The sequence below is a fragment of the Oncorhynchus keta genome, chromosome 27, assembly GCF_023373465.1.
Source record: "Oncorhynchus keta strain PuntledgeMale-10-30-2019 chromosome 27, Oket_V2, whole genome shotgun sequence".
Classification (NCBI taxonomy): Eukaryota; Metazoa; Chordata; class Actinopteri; order Salmoniformes; family Salmonidae; genus Oncorhynchus; species Oncorhynchus keta.
The window spans coordinates 15529145-15551316 of NC_068447.1; the positions used below are offsets into that span (position 1 = coordinate 15529145).

Genomic DNA, 22172 nt, shown 5'->3' on the forward strand with positions numbered 1-22172 from the left:
GAGGGGTTTTGTGAGGGGTCTGGTGAGGGGTCTGGTGAGGTGTCTGGTCTGGTGAGGGGTCTGGTGAGTGGTTTGGTGAGTGATCTGGTGAGGGGTCTGGTGAGGTGTCTGGTCTGGTGAGGGGTCTGGTGAGTGGTCTGTTGATTGATCTGGTCTGGTTAGTGGTCTGGTGAGGGCTCTGGTCTGGTGAGTTGTCTGGTGAGGGGTCTGGTCTGGTGAGTGGTCTGGTCTGGTGAGGGGTCTGGTCTGGTGAGTGGTCTGGTGAGGGGTCTGGTCTGGTGAGTGGTCTGGTGAGGGGTCTGGTCTGGTCTGGTGAGTGGTCTTGTGAGGCGTCTGGTCTGGTCTGGTCTGGTGAGGGGTCTGGTGAGTGGTCTGGTCTGGTGAGTGGTCTGGTGAGGGGTCTGGTCTGGTCTGGTCTTGTGAGTGGTCTGGTGAGTGGTCTGGTCTGGTCTGGTGAGTGGTCTGATGAGGGGTCTGGTCTGGTGAGGGGTCTGGTCTGGTCTGGTGAGTGGTCTGATGAGGGGTCTGGTCTGGTGAGGGGTCTGGTCTGGTCTGGTGAGTGGTCCGGTGAGGGGTCTGGTTTGGTGAGTTTTCTGATGATTGGTCTGGTCTGGTGAGGAGTCTGGCATGGTCTGGTCTGCTGAGTGTTCTGGTGAGTGGTCTGGTCTGGTGAGTGGTCTGATCTGGTGAGGGGTCTTGTGAGTCATCTGGTGAGTGGTCTCGTGAGTGGTCTGGTGAGGGGTCTGGTTAATAGTCTGGTCTGGTGAGTGGTCTGGTGAGGGGTCTGGTGAGGGGTCGGGTCTGGTCTGGTGAGTGGTCTGGTCTGGTCTGGTGAATTCTCTGGTCTGGTGAGGGGTCTGGTCTGGTGAATGGTCTGGTCTGGTGAGTGGTCTGGTGAGGGGTCTGGTGAGTGGTCTGGTGAGTAGTCTGGTGAGGGGTCTGGTCTGGTGAGTGGTCTGGTCTGGTCTGGTGAGGGTCTGGTCTGGTGAGTTGTCTGGTGAGGGGTCTGGTCTGGTGAGTGGTCTGGTGAGTGGTCTGGTCTGGTAAGGGGTCTGGTCTGGTAAGGGGTCTGGTTAGGTGTCTGGTCTGGTGAGTGGTCTGCTGAGGGGTCTGGTGAGGGGTCTGGTCTGGTGAGTGGTCCGGTGAGGGGTCTTGTCTGGTCTGGTGAGGGGTTTTGTGAGGGGTCTGGTGAGGTGTCTGGTCTGGTGAGGGGTCTGGTGAGTGGTTTGGTGAGTGATCTGGTGAGTGATCTGGTCTGGTTAGTGGTCTGGTTTGGTCTGGTGAGGGGTCTGGTCTGGTCTGGTGAGGGGTCTGGTCTGGTGAGTGGTCTGGTGTGCGGTCTGGTGAGTGGTCTGGTCTGGTGAGGGGTCTGGTGAGGGGTCTGGTGAGGGGTCTGGTCTGTTGAGTGGTCTGGTGAGTGGTCTGTTGATTGATCTGGTCTGGTTAGTGGTCTGGTTTGGTCTGGTGAGGGGTCTGGTCTGGTCTGGTGAGGGGTCTGGTCTGGTGAGTGGTCTGGTGTGCGGTCTGGTGAGTGGTCTGGTCTGGTGAGGGGTCTGGTGAGGGGTCTGGTGAGGGGTCTGGTCTGGTCTGGTGAGGGGTCTGGTCTGGTGAGGGGTCTGGTGAGGGGTCTGGTCTGGTCTGGTGAGGGGTCTGGTCTGGTGAGTGGTCTGGTGAGCGGTCTGGTGAGTGGTCTGGTCTGGTGAGGGGTCTGGTGAGGGGTCTGGTGAGGGGTCTGGTCTGGTCTGGTGAGGGGTCTGGTCTGGTGAGGGGTCTTCATTGAGCTCAACTCTTCCTGACTTTTCTTTTTCTGTCTTCTACCACCTGGAACTGCCTCTGTTCTCTGGACACCCTCTCTAACACTAGTTGTCCCCGCTATGTACCTTGTATGTATTTTTGTATTCGAATGCATCTGTCTTTCCATCTTTGTGTGTCTGTGTTTTGTCTTGACCTCTGTCTTGTTGGGACAATGTGGTGTCCTGCCTCTTCCAGGCCTTCTGAGGTTCTTCACTTTAATGTGATGCTACTACCTGTTGTACACTGATTCAATAGACATCAGTCGTGACTTTAGTAGTGACTTCAGTAGTGCTACTGTGGTCTAAGAGTAGTGCTAAAATTGCATATCTTTGTGTGAGTGAGTGTTGTGTGTGTGTGTACCTGTCTGAACTCGGCGCTATCCTTGTGAACAAGAACATTACAGAGATATATGAACCGTGCCCATGCTTGTTTGAGTGACATTTATTTTAATGGATCTTCATCTGTCCCTTACTCCCTGTTCAACGTGAAAAGAAATACTGTGAGTTTAACTGGTGTGTCTGTGTTTCCATTAATTATTGATAGCAGAAGCTTGCAGATTGCGCATGTGCTCGCTGAAAGTGTTGCTAAGCGAATGCTTTAGCATGTTAGAGAAAGACAGAGGAGAGCGGGAGGGAGCGAGAGAGAAACAAAACACAAAGAGATTGAGAAACCGAGAGACAAGCGAGAGAGATACACCTGTAGCGTCTCCTACTTTTAGCTCTGTTAGCAATAGCACCTTCAGCAATCTTCTCTTCCTAAACTAACTAGGGAGAAAGACTGAGAGAAGAGGAGGGAGACAGACTGAAAGAAGAGGAGGAGGACAAGGAGAGAAGGAGCGAAGAGGAGCAGGAGGACAGGGAGAGAAGGAGCAAAGAGGAGGACAGGGAGAGAAGGAGCGAAGAGGAGGAGGAGGACAGGGAGAGAAGGAGCGAACAAGAGCACTTGATAGAGAGGAAGCTTACTGACGAGTGAGAGATTATCACAGAAATAACAGATGAAGAGAAAAATGGAGAGAAGGTGTGAGACATAGAATGAGAGGAGAAAGAATGGACAGACCGAGACAGATATACTCTGCCAGTGGTGTATGTGGTAAGATGATGAGTCGTCAAGCTTACTTCTACCGGGTTCCTCCTCAGGAGCTGCACAGGAGGAGCCAGCAGGACCCCACCAAGACTAAGGCCCTGCAGACTGTCATTGATATGAAGGTAAGTCTTACTTGTTGATAGGCCCACATTTAAGTCAGACGGCAACAGTAGTTCATCTAATGATCTGGTATCAGTTTCATAGTGAAACAGAGTGAAATATTGATAGCCTGTAAGGTGAGCACAGTTGATTATCTCATTGAATTCAGGAAAGATCACATTACAAACGAGCATACACCTTGTTACAACACACACACACACACCAGTTTAAGAGTGATTGTGTGTTGACTAGGTTCTATATGGGTCCGTGTCCAGGGAAAGACATATTGGCCCATCCAGAGTAGAGCACTTATTCAATTTGTTTCAAATGTCACATATGGAAGCTTTCACTCTCATCTCAGGCCTTTGAAGTCAGTAGGAGCTGTGAAAAATGCAGTTGACTCCACATGCAAGCACACACACACACACACACACACACACACACACACACACACACACACACACACACACACACACACACACACACACACACACACACACACACACACACACACACACACACACACACACACACACACACACACACACACACACACACACACACACACACACTTTGTGTTAATTCAGCACATGCCTCTACCAAGTGTGGTTTATTGCTAAACCACAGTTATTTTTCACACATTTTACCATTTGTCCTCCCATTTAAAGATCGCACATTTTAGGAGGAGGAAGTGGCTTTAGTTCTTCATTGCTGAGGGAATAGTAGAGGGAAACAATCAAATAAACATTGATATAAGCAGAAGAACCAGTCAGATTAGAGATGTTTTCTATGGTGATGGTTAGAGGTTGGTACACAGAGTGTGTGTAAGGTTCTGTGTGTTATGTTCTGTGTGTAAGGTTCTGTGTGTAAGGTTCTGTGTGTTATGTTCTGTGTGTAAGGTTCTGTGTGTAAGGTTCTGTGTGTAAGGTTATGTTTGTTATGTTCTGTGTGTTATGTTCTGTGTGTTATGTTCTGTGTGTAAGGTTCTGTGTGTAAAGTTCTGTGTGTAAGGTTCTGTGTGTTATGTTCTGTGTATTATGTTCTGTGTGTAATGTTCTGTGTGTTATGTTCTGTGTGTAAGGTTCTGTGTATTATGTTCTGTGTGTTATGTTCTGTGTGTTATGTTCTGTGTGTAAGGTTCTGTGTGTAAAGTTCTGTGTGTAAGGTTCTGTGTGTAAGGTCCTGTGTATTATGTTCTGTGTGTAAGGTTCTGTGTGTAAGGTTCTGTGTTTTAGTCATGCGAGCAAGTGTTGTGACTTTTGAGTGAATAAAATGTGTGCAATGTTGTAATTAGTGTTTTATTTTGTTGTTTGTGGCAATGTGTGTGTTATGTTGTTGGTGCTGAGACGTGTGTTGTGTTGTAATGAGGGTCTGAGACGTGTGTATTTGTGTTGTGTGATTTCAGACCACAGCACCCCCTTTCTGTTTTGATCCTGATGTTATCTGGCAGGTACAGTAGTAGTAACAGTGGTTGTTCCTCATCCCTCGTCTAATCTTCTCAATGTTCCTCCCATGGCAATCCTCAATACATGACACACCTCTACAGTGTGTAATACAGTCTTTATGAATCCTCAATACATGACACACCTCTACAGTGTGTAATACAGTCTTTATCAATCCTCAATACATGACACACCTCTACAGTGTGTAATACAGTCTTTATCAATCCTCAATACATGACACACCTCTACAGTGTGTAATACAGTCTTTATCAATCCTCAATACATGACACACCTCTACAGTGTGTAATACAGTCTTTATCAATCTTCAATACATGACACACCTCTACAGTGTGTAATACAGTCTTTATCAATCCTCAATACATGACACACCTCTACAGTGTGTAATACAGTCTTTATCAATCCTCAATACATGACACACCTCTACAGTGTGTAATACAGTCTTTATCAATCCTCAATACATGACACACCTCTACAGTGTGTAATACAGTCTTTATCTAACATCAATACATGACACATCTCTACAGTGTGTAATACAGTCTTTATCAATCCTCAATGTGTATTGTCTCTACAGTGTGTAATACAGTCTTTATCAATCCTCAATGTGTATTGTCTCTACTGCAGGCTGTGATTTGTACCTGTCTGTCTGTCCCTATTCTCTTCCTGCACGTTGGTTTCTAACCCCAGACAGTTGGAGTGAAACATGATGATATTCTGCATCCCAAAATGAACTGAACATGGGGTAGAAATCATAATTAATGTGTTGGAAATGGCCTTTATAATCGCGTTTTGCCAAAACTGGAACTTTCTTTGTGTTGAGATATGACCCACTATTTTCTGTATAGGTTATTTTCACTTCCTTGGTTTGTTGGTGTGTAATCTCTGTGTGGCTTCTGTACATGGTGTGTTTTGTCAGATTTGAGAGGAACACATGATATGATGCACGTTGCTGCTGCTGTGTTGCTGCTCTGGATTCGTCTGCTTTGTGTGTCTTTCTCTGCATGTGTATTCATATAGCTACTGTAACACACAGACTGTAACACAAAGACTAGCTTGAGGCAAGGGGTGTGTGTGTGTGGGGTGGATGTGTGTGTGAGCATAGGTTTGTGAATTGGGTGTAGGCATGCAGGATGTAAAATCGTGTGTGTGTGTGTATGCAGTATACCATAGTGTATGTTGGGGCGTCTGTGGAGGATGTCAGTAGAGTTGTAGTAATGGAGGTCAGATGGTTGAATGCAGACTGAGGTTTCTACCGATGCCATCATACAATCTGCTTCCATTTATTCCATTACTTTCTCGTCTTCTCCAAGGTTTACCATTTAACGTGTGTCTGATCTTATGGAGCTCAACAAGCTCAGGACCTTTCCCGTTCCCTCATAGATACTGTGCACGCCGGAACAAATACAACCTGCTTTGTCGCTATACAGAACTCTGGCCTTTATCCACCCATTCCTATTCAGGCCAGTCACTGGTTCAGTTGTATGTTCTAGCTAGGACAGGGATCTGCTTTTGTCTGTGTGTCAGTCTAGCTCTATAACACATCTGTCTTTTCAGCTAATAATATAGATTGGTATCTATCTCACTCACACTGTCCCATTTAGCTCTCTGTGTGTCTCTGGGCACGGGGTCATGTCTGCCTGCACTCCTGTCTCTTGTTCTCTTTTCTGTTTATCATTTTTGTGATCAACCCTTTATTAAACATCAATTTTGAGAGGCAGACTGTGTCGACCCTTGCTCTCTCGACTACCTCTTTTCTACTCACACCTTTTACAAACCATCATGTCTGTGGCTGACGTGGGTGTCTCCCCCTCTTGGCTGCTGTATGTACTGTAGGACACTAAGATATCATCTCTGGAGAGGAACATCCGAGACCTGGAGGATGAGGTCCAGTTGATGAAGACCAGCGGGCTGCTCCACCCTGGCGAACGCCTGGATGAACTCAAACACATGGAGGTCTACAAAAGCCACTCCAAGTTCATGAAGAAACAGGTAGCGAGATACTCACTGGTGTTGAGTCACTCTGCTTGACATCTCCGCATGTTGCTATGGTTGTGTATGTCACTTCTGCATGGTTGTGAAGAAGCCAAGTATCATGTCAACAGCACTGTTAACTGCGCATGTGTCTATGTTTTCTCATTTACTGGCCTCTGCATGTCACGACCATGTCTCTACTGTATGTGTCTCCTTCAGCTTCATGAAGACCAAGGTAGAACATCTCATCTCCAGTCCCATCCACTGCATGTCTTAACCATACAGTTGAAGGTGGAAGTTTACATACACTTAGGTTGAAGTCATTGGAACTCGTTTTTCAACCACATTTGGCAAGTCGGTTAGGACATCTACTTTGTGCAAGACACAAATCATTTTTCTAACAATTGTTTACAGACAGATTATTTCACTTATAATTCACTGTATCACAATTCCAGTGCGTCAGAAGTTTACACTAAGTTGATTGCCCTTAAATAGCTTGGACAATTCCAGAAAATGATGTCATGGCTTTAGAAGCTTCTGATAGGGTAATTGGCATCATTTGAGTCAATTGGAGGTGTACCTGCTTGATATCTCTCTCTCGGAGGACCTGAGCCCTAGGACCATGCCCCAGGACTACCTGACATGATGACTCCTTGCTGTCCCCAGTCCACGTGGCAATGCTGCTGCTCCAGTTTCAACTGACCTGAGCCCTAGGACCATGCCCCAGGACTACCTGACATGATGACTCCTTGCTGTCCCCAGTCCACCTGGCCATGCTGCTGCTCCAGTTTCAACTGTTCTGCCTTACTATTATTCGACCATGCTGGTCATTTATGAACATTTGAACATCTTGGCCATGTTCTGTTATAATCTCCACCCGGCACAGCCAGAAGAGGACTGGCCACCCCACATATGCTCTCTCTAATTCTCTCTTTCTTTCTCTCTCTCGGAGGACCTGAGCCCTAGGACCGTGCCCCAGGACTACCTGACATGATGACTCCTTGCTGTCCCCAGTCCACCTGACTGTGCTGCTGCTCCAGTTTCAACTGTTCTGCCTTATTATTATTCGACCATGCTGGTCATTCATGAACATTTGAACATCTTGGCCATGTTCTGTTATAATCTCCACCCGGCACAGCCAGAAGAGGACTGGCCACCCCACATAGCCTGGTTCCTCTCTAGGTTTCTTCCTAGGTTTTGGCATTTCTAGGGAGTTTTTCCTAGCCAACGTGCTTCTACACCTGCATTGCTTGCTATTTGGGGTTTTAGGCTGGGTTTCTGTACAGCACTTTGAGATATCAGCTGATGTACGAAGGGCTATATAAATACATTTGATTTGATTTGATATCATGGGAAAATCAAAAGAAATCAGCCAAAGACCTCAGAAAAAAATTGTAGATCTCCACAAGTCTGGTTCATCCTTGGGAGCAATTTCCAAACACCTGAAGGTACCACGTTCATCTGTACAAACAATAGTACGCGAGTATAAACACCATGGGACCACACAGCCGTCATACCTCTCAGGAAGGAGTCACGCTCTGTCTCCTAGAGATGAACGTACTTTGGTGCGAAAAGTGCAAAAAAGGGTGAGGCTTACAAGCCCGAAGAACACCATCCCAAACGTGAAGCGGGGTGGCAACATCATGATGTGGGGGTGGCAGCATCATGATGTGGGGGTGCTTTGCTGCAGGAGGGACTGGTGCACTACACAAAATAGATGGCATCATGAGGATGGAACATTATGTGGATATATTGAAGCAACATCTCAAGACATCATTCAGAAAGTTAAAGCTTGGTCGCAAATGGGTCTTCCAAAGGGACAATGACCCCAAGCATACTTCCAAAGATGTGGCAAAATGGGTTAAGGACAACAAAATCAAGATATTGGAGTGGCCATCACAAAGCCCTGACCTCAATTCTGTAGAAAATTTGTGGGCAGAATTGAAAAGGTGTGTGCTAGCAAGGAGGCCTACAATCCTGACTCAGTTACACCAGCTCTGTCAGGAGGAATGGGCCAAAATTCACCCAACTTATTGTGGGAAGCTTGTGGAAGGCTACTCAAAACGTTTGACCCAAGTTAAACTATTTAAAGGCAATGCTACCAAATACTAATTGAGTTTATGTAAACTTCTGACACACTGGGAATGTGATGAAAGAAATAAAAGATTAAATAAATCATTCTCTTTACTTTTATTCTGACATTTAACATTCTTAAAATAAAGTGGTGATCCTAACTGACCTAAGACATGGAATTTTTACTTGGATTAATTGTCAGGAATTGTGAAAAACTGAGTTTAAATGTATTTGGTTAAGGTGTATGTAAACTTCTGACTTCTACTGTATGTGTACTGCAAGGTATCACATCACCTGTACTCTGCCTCTACTGTTGTCTGAGCGAAACCTTTGTGTTTCTACTGTCTCTTGTCAAAACTTTCTGGCTTTTCAGCCGAGACCCAGAAGAGCCGTCACTCACTTTGGAAAGATCTCGACTGAACCAACTATATCAACAACTGTTGTCTTCACTTCTTGTCGCCGCCATGGCACAGCTTTTCGGCTTCAGCTTTTGCTTCTCCTCCAGCTCTCCATGGAAAACACAAGCCATATCGGTTTACAGGCGATGGTGTCCATTTGCACTACTTCCTTTGTCAGACAGGAAGCTGCAGTTTTATAAGAGCAAGGTCCAATTTCTCTGGTGCAAGCACTCTCTAATGGTTTATTCATACATACACACTCACACACGCTGTCCAATAAACTCCAAGCATCAATAATAATACTGTACTCTAAATGGTACATCCAATATTCCACCGGTGTATCAACATAAAGCATTTCTTTGAATGGGAACGTCCGCTCTAATTGCTTTATGTGGTGATGAATGGAGGTATATGAAAGGCTAGTGGTTTAATAACATCAGAGTTGGGTTTCAGAGCTCTGTGCGAGTGTCTGTGATGGCCCGGGGTCGATGAGTTGCGTTTCATCTGAAAATGTTTGTTTGATTTGTTAATGGGGGTCTTTGTAGCCCCATTTGACAGTGCATTGGGGAAGTTTCTGATGCAATCATAAAGGGATGTTTTTATGAATGGGGCTTTGACAGACGGCTATGAGCTAACAACAGCAGAGGAAGGAGCTCTCTCCTCATGAAGACTGACCTGGAATGATATACATCATACTGACGGTTGGAGTTTGGTGTCAGACGCCTCGTCTTTCTACACACACACACACACACACACACACACACACACACACACACACACACACACACACACACACACACACACACACACACACACACACACACACACACACACACACACACACACACACACACACACACACACACACACACACACACACACACACACACACACACACACACACACACACACACACACACACACACACACACACACACACACACACACACACACACACACACACACACACACACACACACACACACACACACACACACACACACACACACACACACACACACACACACACACACACACACACACACACACACACACACACACACACACACACACACACACACACACACACACACACACACACACACACACACACACACACACACACACACACACACACACACACACACACACAGACATATTTATCACATGTATCCCTCATCTACAGTATCTCCCTGGGACATGGTCTTTCAGCGCGTGGGAGGTTGGTGGTGAGCTGAGGAGGAATCAAATAGGGGGACATTGATAAGAGGAGGACAGGCTGCTCTGATGAAGGGACAGGACAGCCTCTCTGGGTCTTTGGTTTCCTCTGCTCCTCACTGGGCTGTTTATCTGGGTCAAAGCCCCCACCAGGCCTGACCTAGTAGTATACTATCCTGTGTACAGTGCCTTCAGAAAGTACTCACAGCCCTTGACTTTTTCCATGTTTTTGTTGTGTTACAGCCTGAATTAAAAATGGATTCAATTGAGATGTTGTGTCACTGACCTACACACAATACCCCATAATGTCAAAGTGGAATTATGTATTTTTTTAAGTATTCGAAATTAATTACAAATGAAGCCCTGAAATGTCTTGATTCAATAAGTAGTCAACCCCTTTGTCCTGGCAAACCTAAATAAGTCCAGGAGTAAACATTTACTTGACAGGTCACATAATAAGTTGCATGGACTCTGTGTACAATAATACTTTCGAACTTGATCTTTGAATGACTACATCATCTCTGTACCCCAAACATAAAATTATCTCTAATGTCCCTCAAACACAGATTCAACCACAAAGGCTAAGGATGTTTTCAAATGCCTCGCAAAGAAGGGCATCTGTTGGTAGATGGATAAAAAAGCAGACATTGAACATCGTTTTGAGCATGCTGAAGTTATTAATTACACTATGGATTGTGTATCAATACACCTAGTCACTACAAAGATAGAGTGTAGGCGTCCTTCCTTACAGTTGCCAGAGAGGAATGAAACTGCTCAGGGATTTTGGTGATTTTAAAACAGTTAGAGTTTAATGGCTGTGGATGGATCAACAACATTGTAGTTACTCCACAATACTAACATAATTGACAGAGTGAAACTAAGGAAACCTGTACTGAATAGAAACTATTCCAAAACATGCATCCTGTTTGCAACAAGGCACTAAAGTAATACTGCCAAAAATGTGGCAAAACAATTTACTTTTTTTCCTGAATGCAAAGTGTTAGGTTTGGGGCAAATCCAATACAAGACATTATTGAGTACCACACTCTATATTTGTATTCATGGTGGTGGCTGCATGATGTTATGGGTATGCTTGTAATTGTTAAAGACTGGGGAGTTTTTCAGGATAAAAAAGAAACGGAATGGAAATAAGCACAGGCAAAATCCTAGAAAACCTGGTTGTCTGCTTTCCACCAGACACTGGGCGATGAATTCACCTTTCAGCAGGACAATCATCTACACTGGAGTTGTTTACCAAGAAGACAGTGAAATCTACACTGGAGTTGTTTACCAAGAAGACAGTGAAATCTACACTGGAGTTGTTTACCAAGAAGACAGTGAAATCTACACTGGAGTTGTTTACCAAGAAGACAGTGAATGCTCTAAGTTACAGTCTTTACTTAAATATGCTTGAAATTCTATGACCTGAAAATTGTTGTCTGGCAATTATCAACAACCAATTTGACAGAGCTTGAATAATTTAGAAAAGAATAAGGGGCAAATTGGGCTCTCGAGTGGCGCAGCGGTCTAAGGCACTGCATCGCAGTGCAAGATGCTTCACTAAAGTAGCTTAGTGATGCTAGGTCAGTGTAAGGTAGTGATGGTGTGTAGCTTAGTGATGCTAGGCCAGTGTAAGGTAGTGATGGCGTGTAGGTTAGTGATGCTAGGTCAGTGTAAGGTAGTGATGGTGTGTAGCTTAGTTATGCTAGGTAAGGTAGTGATGGTGTGTAAGCTTAGTGATGCTAGGTCAGTGTAAGGTAGTGATGGTGCGTAGCTTAGTGATGCTAGGTCAGTGTAAGGTAGTGATGGTGTGTAGCTTAGTTATGCTAGGTAAGGTAGTGATGGTGTGTAAGCTTAGTGATGCTAGGTCAGTGTAAGGTAGTGATGGTGCGTAGCTTAGTGATGCTAGGCCAGTGTAAGGTAGTGATGGTGCGTAGCTTAGTGATGCTAGGTCAGTGTAAGTTAGTGATGGTGCGTAGCTTAGTGATGCTAGGCCAGTGTAAGGTAGTGATGGCATGTAGCTTAGTGATGCTAGGTCAGTGTAAGGTAGTGATGGTGCGTAGCTTAGTGATGCTAGGTCAGTGTACGGTAGTGATGGTGCGTAGCTTAGTGATGCTAGGCCAGTGTAAGGTAGTGATGGCATGTAGCTTAGTGATGCTAGGTCAGTGTAAGGTAGTGATGGTGTGTAGGTTAGTGATGCTAGGTCAGTGTAAGGTAGTGATGGTGTGTAGCTTAGTGATGCTAGGTCAGTGTAAGGTAGTGATGGCGTGTAGGTTAGTGATGCTAGGTCAGTGTAAGGTAGTGATGGTGCGTAGCTTAGTGATGCTAGGTCAGTGTAAGGTAGTGATGGTGCGTAGGTTAGTGATGCTAGGTCAGTGTAAGGTAGTGATGGTGCGTAGCTTAGTGATGCTAGGTCAGTGTAAGGTAGTGATGGTGCGTAGCTTAGTGATGCTAGGTCAGTGTAAGGTAGTGATGGTGCGTAGCTTAGTGATGCTAGGTCAGTGTAAGGTAGTGATGGTGTGTAGCTTAGTGGTTGTTTTTTCTCCGTAGGTATCAGGCCGTGTGTCAGTGGGCCTAGGCTCCTCCAGGGCCGGGGGCCCCCCACCACACTTGGACACCCACCCCACCTTCCTCCTCTCCCAGCCGCCCTGGATAGCTGACCACTCAGCAGAAGTACCCCTCTTTTACCTTCTCTCGTTCATATCTCTCCCGTTTCTTTTTCTCTCTTTACTCTTCTCCCCATCCCCATTACACACTCCGCTTTCTGTCTCCCTTTCTTTCCCATCCACTCTCCCGTCTTACCTAGCTCTCTTCTCTCATATCTCCCATTCTACTCTTCTCTCTCTTTTTTCCTGTTTCTCTCTCTCTCTCTCTCTCTCTCTCTCTCTCTCTCTCTCTCTCTCTCTCTCTCTCTCTCTCTCTCTCTCTCTCTCTCTCTCTCTCTCTCTCTCTCTCTCTCTCTCTCTCTCTCTCTCTCTCTCTCTCTCTCTCTCCATCTCTATCCCCGTCAGTGATTGGCCCAGCTTTCTCTATCCCTCTCTCTCTCTCTCTCTCTCTCTCTCTCTCTCTCTCTCTCTCTCTCTCTCTCTCTCTCTCTCTCTCTCTCTCCATCTATCTCTCCCTCTCCATCTCTATCCCCGTCTGTGGTTGGCCCAGCTTTCTCTATCCCTCTCAGAATTCTAAAGTCATGACATGCTCCCCGCCGAGCACCACAATTAACAAATCTCCCTCAGAGATCAACCTCTCACATTTTTGGCACTGGAGTGAAGATGACAATCTTTGTGCGCATAGCTAGCCCACTCACAGAAAAAACACAGAGGGGGGACAAAATACGAACTGGTCCATTTGATTTCCTTAGTGGTTATTCTGTGCTGTTCTTTCAGCTCTTTCCCTTCAATTACACAATTTCAAAAACGATCAGTAATCTTGCAGATATTTGTGTGCAATACAACTTCTCAGAACTATTTTTCTCCCCCTATGAGTGTTTTTCCTTGTCCCAGTTTGGGTGTTTGGACTGTTGTTTCCATGAGTGTGTCTTGGAAAGAGAAACATCTCTAGTCTTCTAGAGGATGAATCATTTTTGGCCCTCTGTGTGTATTGGATAGTGTGTGCGTCCACGTTTACCCACCACGTTGTATATATGTACTCAACAACGTCTCCAAGGTGATTGTGGAGGTTGGAGGATATGTGTCACATCCACAATTTGACAGTGCGAGAAGAATTACCAAACTTTGACCTAAGATATTCTATATTTTCTCTGGAGCAGAAAATACAAACATTTGACCTCTCAACCAAACCTGAGCTGCATGTTGTATCAGCATGATTCTCCATATATCCCCTGTCAGTCCTCTGAAGGTGTGTGTTCTATGTGTTGGTCTGAAGTGTTCTATGTGTTGGTTTGATGTGTTCTATGTGTTGGTCTGAAGTGTTCTATGTGTTGGTCTGAAGTGTTCTATGTGTTGGTCTGAAGTGTTCTATGTGTTGGTCTGAAGTGTTCTATGTGTTGGTCTGATGTGTTGGTTTGATGTGTTCTATGTGTTGGTTTGATGTGTTCTATGTGTTGGTCTGAAGTGTTCTATGTGTTGGTCTGATGTGCTCTATGTGTTGGTTTGAAGTGTTCTATGTGTTGGTCTGAAGTGTACTATGTGTTGGTCTGAAGTGTTCTATGTGTTGGTCTGAAGTGTTCTATGTGTTGGTCTGAAGTGTTCTATGTGTTGGTCTGAAGTGTTCTATGTGTTGGTCTGATGTGTTCTATGTGTTGGTTTGAAGTGTTCTATGTGTTGGTCTGAAGTGTTCTATGTGTTGGTCTGAAGTGTTCTATGTGTTGGTCTGAAGTGTTCTATGTGTTGGTCTGAAGTGTTCTATGTGTTGGTCTGAAGTGTTCTATGTGTTGGTCTGAAGTGTTCTATGTGTTGGTCTGAAGTGTTCTATGTGTTGGTCTGATGTGTTCTATGTGTTGGTCTGAAGTGTTCTATGTGTTGGTCTGATGTGTTCTGGGTTTGAGTTGTGCGTAATAGGTCTTTGAGGAGCTTTCGGTTTTGCCCCATTTAGAATTGCTAAGGAATTTTATTATGTTTAACGTGTGTGTGTTGTGACTGACAGGTAGACCAGCAGAAGCAGGAGCTGAATAAGAAGGAATCAGAGATGCAGGCCCTACAGACCAAACTGGATGCTCTGACCAACCAGAACTCAGACTGCAAACAGCACATAGAGGTGCTCAAAGAATCACTCAGCGCCAAGGAGCAACGCTCTACCACACTGCAGACCGAGGTGAGAGTGTTTAAAATACTGCGCACACACACACACGCAGGCTGGCAGGCTAGGGAGAGCCCTGTGCAGATCTGACCTAGTCAGGGCCTTCCATGTAGTCTGTCTGGCCTAGTGCATTGGGTCTGTCTGGGAGAAAGAGCAACAAGCTCACGAGTTGATCAATTTGACCTCAGATTCTGACGTTTATCCACGTTTCTCCAAACGTTCAATTCCGAAGTTGCTCCAAATGTCAAAATGTGGATGTGATTTGGACACCCATAGTTGCGACTGTCACTCCTCCTTCTTCATGCGGCTCCTCCCCCAGTTAAGGGTTGAAACCCCAACAAATGAAACAAGTGTCTGGTACTGGGCCACAACACCATAGCAAAACCCAAGCCTATTCAATGGTAATAGCGCTCACTGTTGCCCCTAGTGGTGGGTTTTAAAGGCATTTCTGGATGTCCTCGGGACATGGACCAACGTCCAATTTCTAAGTAAATCTTGAGCGACTTGGCAGGAGAGAAACTGAGGGAGGCTGAGGGAGACTGGCAGTGTTTTCATCTCTCTGTCTTTGAAGTCTGTGGGTCTAATGATTTTATAAAATGGGGGGTGAGGAGGGGGAAGGTTAGCATTTTTCTCCAAACTTCTGTGGAGTTGGAAGCGATACTTTAGATGTCTTTGTGCGCGGCAGCGGAGAGCGGCTCACTAACGATGTCCACTCTTCATTACAGGAAGCAATTTGGGCCGAAATTAGGGCTAATAGTCTATACATGTGCAAGGAATTTTGGCGTAGGGGTGAGCTGAATACATCATACTTAAACGCCCACAAGAGCTGGAGCTGAAAGACGATGCCCATAGCTCACCCATGATGTTGCACAACGATTTAAGTCAATAAGTCATAATGTTAGTCAAAGTATGAAGTGGGTAATCCGTGTCAATGCATTGTTTTTCCCTATGAGATGACATGCTAATCATTTTCAGTCTACATTTCTTCAGGGCTGGGTTTTATTTTAAACTTACCACCCGCCAGCATTGCATTGTTTATTAATCAGAAACACCAGCAAAGAGTTTCTGATGAATACTTTTCTCTCATTTTTTAGTTAGTCTGTATATAATAGCGTGGCCAAAACCATTCATCTTGGGGCGACAGGGGGAGTGGGGCTCCAAAATTCAATATCACATGCAATTTAAAAAAAATATTTATAAATAGTAAAATTGCGTGGAATATTGCATTTTAGAACCCTGCTCCCCCCGTGGCCCCAAGATGAATGTTTAAAAAAAGCACCCGCAAAAGAAACTTCCACGTTTATTTATTTTGTTGTGCTGTTGTTACATTTGTATTGCTGTTTCGTGTCTGATGTGGTGTTGTTACATACCATTTGCAGTGTTCATCATAAGAAAAGTCATTACTTCCCCAAGCTGTGAGAACCATGGCATGAGCATGGGGCTGACTTGGCATTGCTGGAGCGCTGCCGAATAGCTTGCCAACAGCCTACCAAAGTTGCACCGTGTCCATTACAATGTAGACAACCGTTTCTCTAGTCCATCATGTTCAATAGTTACGCTACACATATTACCAAAGCTTCATCTGATTCTTTACTTTACTTTACCACTAAATGCTTATGACAATTCCAGCTCCAGAACCAGCCATAACCTAGCCAGTTGGCTAATCTTTTGAATATGGTGTCACAACAACAGATAACATTAGCTAGCTAGATAAGTTTAGCATGCTAGCTACACTGACTGCTGTCAGTGCCCTACTTGTTGTTATTGGTCCACCCCATATGGAAATCAGCACAATGTTCCCACATCCAGTTCAGGTAGCCTGCGTCATTATTCTGAGGTGGAACCTAAACGATAATTTACGCTCTAGGACAGGAATTAACATTGAAATAGGGGAGGCATTGCCCTCTGGTGGGGATCTTTAAAATAATTTACTATCAGTGGGTGGGTGTGATTGTGTGTTAGACAGAGGGTCAATATATAATTGGATGTAATGCATTTGACACTTCACTCTAACATGAGAGGCTGCTGGGATATGGATGGCCATAATGGGATCTGTCAGCCCTGATCTCACGCACCACACACACTGTCAGTCAGTTAACCCCATCTCTATATCCTTCTCTGTCCACGTGGCCATGAGTTTATCTTGCCCCCCAGCTCTATCAGAGTGGATCAAAGCCCTCCAGCTCTATCAGAGTGGATCAAAGCCCTCCAGCTCTATCAGAGTGGATCAATTCCCCCCAGCTCTATCAGAGTGGATCAAAGCCCTCCAGCTCTATCAGAGTGGATCAAAGCCCTCCAGCTCTATCAGAGTGGATCAATTCCCCCAGCTCTATCAGAGTGGATCAAAGCCCTCCAGCTCTATCAGAGTGGGTCAAATCCCTCCAGCTCTATCAGAGTGGATCAAAGCCCTCCAGCTCTATCAGAGTGGATCAAAGCCCTCCAGCTCTATCAGAGTGGATCAATGCCCTCCAGCTCTATCAGAGTGGGTCAAATCCCTCCAGCTCTATCAGAGTGGATCAAAGCCCTCCAGCTCTATCAGAGTGGATCAAAGCCCTCCAGAGTGGATCAAAGCCCTCCAGCTCTATCAGAGTGGATCAAAGCGGCAGGGTAGCCGCAGGGTAGTCTAGTGGTTAGAGCGTTGGACTAGTAACCGGAAGGTTGCAAGTTCAAACCTCCGAGCTGACAAGGTACAAATCTGTCGTTCTGCCCCTGAACAGGCAGTTAACCCACTGTTCCTAGGCCGTCATTGAAAATAAGAATTTGTTCTGAACTGACTTGCCTAGTTAAATAAAGGTAAAAAAAAAAAAAAAGCCCTCCAGCTCTATCAGAGTGGATCAATGCCCTCCAGCTCTATCAGAGTGGATCAATGCCCTCCAGCTCTATCAGAGTGGATCAATGCCCTCCAGCTCTATCAGAGTGGATCAATGCCCTCCAGCTCTATCAGAGTGGATCAATGCCCTCCAGCTCTATCAGAGTGGGTCAAAGACATCCAGCTCTATCAGAGTGGATCAATGCCCTCCAGCTCTATCAGAGTAGATTAAAGCCCTCCAGCTCTATCAGAGTGGATCAATGCCCTCCAGCTCTATCAGAGTGGGTCAAAGCCCTCCAACTCTATCAGAGTAGATTAAAGCCCTCCAGCTCTATCAGAGTGGATCAATGCCCTCCAGCTCTATCAGAGTGGATCAATGCCCTCCAGCTCTATCAGAGTGGGTCAAAGCCCTCCAGCTCTATCAGAGTGGATCAATGCCCTCCAGCTCTATCAGAGTGGGTCAAAGCCCTCCAGCTTTATCAGAGTGGGTCAATGCCTCACAGCCAGGTTCCATAGAGGCTGACAGTCATGATACTGACTCACTCAGGGCAGGAGGGGTAAAGGGAGGGCCACAGACCCACAGACAGGCAGCCACCCTGGTATGGAAAAGAAGAGATGGCTAGAGAGAACAGACGATGCAGTGTTGATTTGAGGGAAGTAGAGAATCAAGGAAGACATAATAGAATGGAATGGAAGAATGGAAGTGCATTTATCAGTCCGTCAAAGTTAAGGACCGCTCCTAAATGGGGTTGATTGAATCCATCTTCTGGTTTTCCTCTGTGGGAATGGAAAAATATGTGTGTCTGTGTGTGTGTTTATGCACAGCATTGTGGAGGGTGCAGTGGAAATGTAACCCTGTAATAGGTGTGTTATCTGTCCTGCTGAGGTCAGTGTAGTGCTGAAACAGTGCACCTGCAGATCAGGTAACCAGTCACACGGCCCTCCTGCATATTTAACTAGCATATGAGAGAGTGGCAGGTAGCAGAGCTGTATTGGAGAATTCAGAGAGGGGTGTACCACTGTTTGCTGAAGAGTTAGTATCACAGTTTTACTTTGAAAAGGTACAACAATAATGAGTCAATGCAGCGTTTTACCACACGGTCTTTGTAAACCGGCTAAAACTAGAGTTGATCCCGACCCTGATGCCTGCAGAGCAGTGGCTCTGTTGTGTTCAGCAGTGGGGGCTATGGGTAGGCCCACTCTGAGCCGCGTGCTGCGACCATGTTGATAAATCACAGTGTGAAAATGAGTCCCACCTGTTCAACTGGCCTCCACAAAGGAGCCGGCAGGAGCCGACTTGTCCGCTAGGTCACCGGCACAGCCAGGGGGGGAAACAGGAAAACACCCGCCACTCAAACCATGTCACAACACCGGGTCACCGGCACAGCCAGGGGGGGAAACAGGAAAACACCCGCCACTCAAACCATGTCACAACACCGGGTCTCAGTATGTGGCAGAGCCAGCGACTGTGTTTGTGGTGGAGCACTCATAAACCCTGGCAACCCCAAACCATGTCACACACACAACCCCAACCCATATGTCACAACACCGGGTCTCAGTATGTGGCAGGGCTAAACCATGTCACACACACAACCCTAAACATGTCACACACACAACCCCAAACCATGTCACACACACAACCCCAACCATGTCACACACACAACCCCAACCATGTCACACACACAACCCTAAACCATATCACACACACAACCCTAAACCATGTCACACACACAACCCTAAACCATGTCACACACACCAGGACTCAGTATGTGGCAGGGCTAAACAATGTCACACACACAACCCCAAACCATGTCACACACACAACACACAACCCCAAACCATGTCACACACACAACCCTAAACCATGTCACACACACCAGGTCTCAGTATGTGGCAGGGCTAAACCATGTCACAACACACAACCCCAAACCATGTCACACACACAACCCTAAACCATTTCACACACACCAGGTCTCAGTATGTGGCAGGACTAAACCATGTCACAACACACCAGGTCTCAGTATGTGGCAGGGCTAAACCATGTCACACACACAACCCCAAACCAAATACACGTCAGTTTTATGGTGCCCTTTTAAAATCCAATGAGAGTTGGATTTCCACCTTTCATAGTTGTCTCTAAAATCATCAGCTGTGCAGTACTTTTGTTTGACATTGTTCGTTATCCAGGTTTGTGTGTGTGCACATGCGTGTGCGTGTGTGTATGCGTGTGTGTGCATGGTAGTAACCCCAGTAGGGGTGTGTCTGTGTTGTTGTTTCCTGATCTCTGTGTGATGAATGGCCTGCATGGGTAGTGAGTCGTGAAAAGAGATGTGGTCTGAACCATGCTAACACAGAAACATGTAGGCTCACTCTATTCTGGTCTCTCTCTCACTTTCTTTTTGTCTCTGTCTCTCTCTCTCTCACTTTCTTTGTCTGTCTGTCTGTCTGTCTGTCTGTCTGTCTGTCTGTCTGTCTGTCTGTCTGTCTGTCTGTCTGTCTGTCTGTCTGTCTGTCTGTCTGTCTGTCTGTCTGTCTGTCTGTCTGTCTGTCTGTCTGTCTGTCTGTCTGTCTGTCTGTCTGTCTCTCTCTCTCTCTCTCTCTCTCTCTCTCTCTCTTTCTCTGTCTCTCTTTCTTTTTGTCTCTGTCTCTCTCTCGCTTTCTTTATGTCTGTCTGTCTCTCTCTCTTTCTCTGTCTCTCTCTCTCTTTCTCTGTCTCTCTCTCTCTTTCTCTGTCTCTCTCTCTCTTTCTCTCTCTCTCTCTATCTTTTTGTCTCTGTCTCTGGCTCTCTGTCGTTCTCTCTTTCTTTTTGTCTCTGTCTGTCTCTGTCTGTCTCTCATCTGAGGATGTTGAGGCAGGTTAGATCCTTCATATGGTAGGAACCAGGAAGTAAATTGTTGCTATGGCTGTAAAAGTGAGGATTTACCCAATGCCAGGAATAAATCAAATATCCTAACCCCTGACCAATAGAATTGGTTTGAACTGGTCTGATCTGGACTGGAACTGGGGTTTCGTGATTTGTTACGATGTTGTTGACCATTTTAAACGGATATGACCTTGTTTGAACCACCTGGAACGGGTTTGGAACTCATTTGACCTAGTTTGAACCACCTGGAACGGGTTTGGAACTCATTTGACCTAGTTTGAACCACCTGGAACGGGTTTGGAACTCATTTGACCTAGTTTGAACCACCTGGAACGGGTTCGGAACTAATTTGACCTAGTTTGAACCACCTGGAACGGGTTCGGAACTCATTTGACCTAGTTTGAACCACCTGGAACGGGTTCGGAACTCATTTGACCTGGTTTGAACCACCTGGAACGGGTTTGGAACTCATTTGACCTGGTTTGAACCACCTGGAACGGGTTCGGAACTAATTTGACCTAGTTTGAACCACCTGGAACGGGTTTGGAACTCATTTGACCTAGTTTGAACCACCTGGAACGGGTTTGGAACTAATTTGACCTGGTTTGAACCACCTGGAACGGGTTCGGAACTCATTTGACCTGGTTTGAACCACCTGGAACGGGTTTGGAACTCATTTGACCTAGTTCGACCGCTGTGACCGTTCTCCGGCCGTCCTCTGTTCCTGTGTTCCGTCAATGTGGTTTGGGACGTGGTGTTAGCTGTGGAGTGTAAGGGCCCCCAGAACAAACATGGTGCGGTCCAAAGTAAAGCCCCCGCGTACAGGATAGGCCATGTGGAAAAACCATAAAGAGGAGTTATAGGGGTCAGAGTGGGGATGAGATATTTAATGGTTTACACAGAGGGAGACGTAAACATGTGTGAGGCTGAACACACATCACAAATGGTAGAATACACACACACACACTGTATGCTCCAAAACACATACTGCACGCTCAAACACACAACATACTACATCATTAACTTTGCAGTCCTCCCAGATCACTCTCTCTCTCTCACACACACACACACACACACACACACACACACACACACACACACACACACACACACACACACACACACACACACACACACACACACACACACACACACACACACACACACACACACACACACACACGGCCCACCCATGATACATTTCCAATAGTGCCTAATGTCCATGTAACAGGTGTGTGTTGTTGGCTTTAAACTGTAGGTGGTCAGGAGGTCGGTAAGCACACATGCACGTATGCATGAACACACGCACACAAACCTCTGGTGCGGTTTCACTGCTGAGGGAAAGATCTTGCAGGGGAAATCATATGCTACTGTGGATGACTGTTTATGGACAGCTAGTCAGGTTGATCAAAGCTTTACTTTATTTTGTATACTGAGTAAAAATATAAATTGTTGGATGTTGCGTTTATAAGATTTTGCTAAATTACAGTTCATACAAGGAAATTCATTAGGCTCTAATCTATGGATTTAACATGACTGGCCATGGTTGGCCAGCCAATCAGAATTTGTTTTTCCCCACAAAAGGGCTTTGTTACTGACAGAAATACTCCTTCGCACACAGCTCTGGTGGACATTCCTGCAGTCGGCA

At 45.8% G+C, this 22172-nt stretch overlaps 1 protein-coding gene across 3 annotated transcripts in view; it reads left to right on the plus strand.

Annotated features, from left to right (window-relative positions):
• Positions 1-22172, plus strand: part of LOC118378578 (ERC protein 2-like) — a 613000-nt gene that overhangs the window by 78360 nt on the left and 512468 nt on the right. Inside the window, exons 4-7 of one of the 3 annotated variants that reach the window (XM_052481811.1) lie at positions 2931-2999; positions 4382-4426; positions 6270-6425; positions 14699-14866. In XM_052481811.1, coding sequence (XP_052337771.1) covers positions 2931-2999; positions 4382-4426; positions 6270-6425; positions 14699-14866 — 438 coding nt within the window. The remainder of the gene's footprint in view (positions 1-2930; positions 3000-4381; positions 4427-6269; positions 6426-14698; positions 14867-22172) is intronic. The other 2 variants (XM_052481812.1, XM_052481813.1) reach the window with 2 other exon arrangements.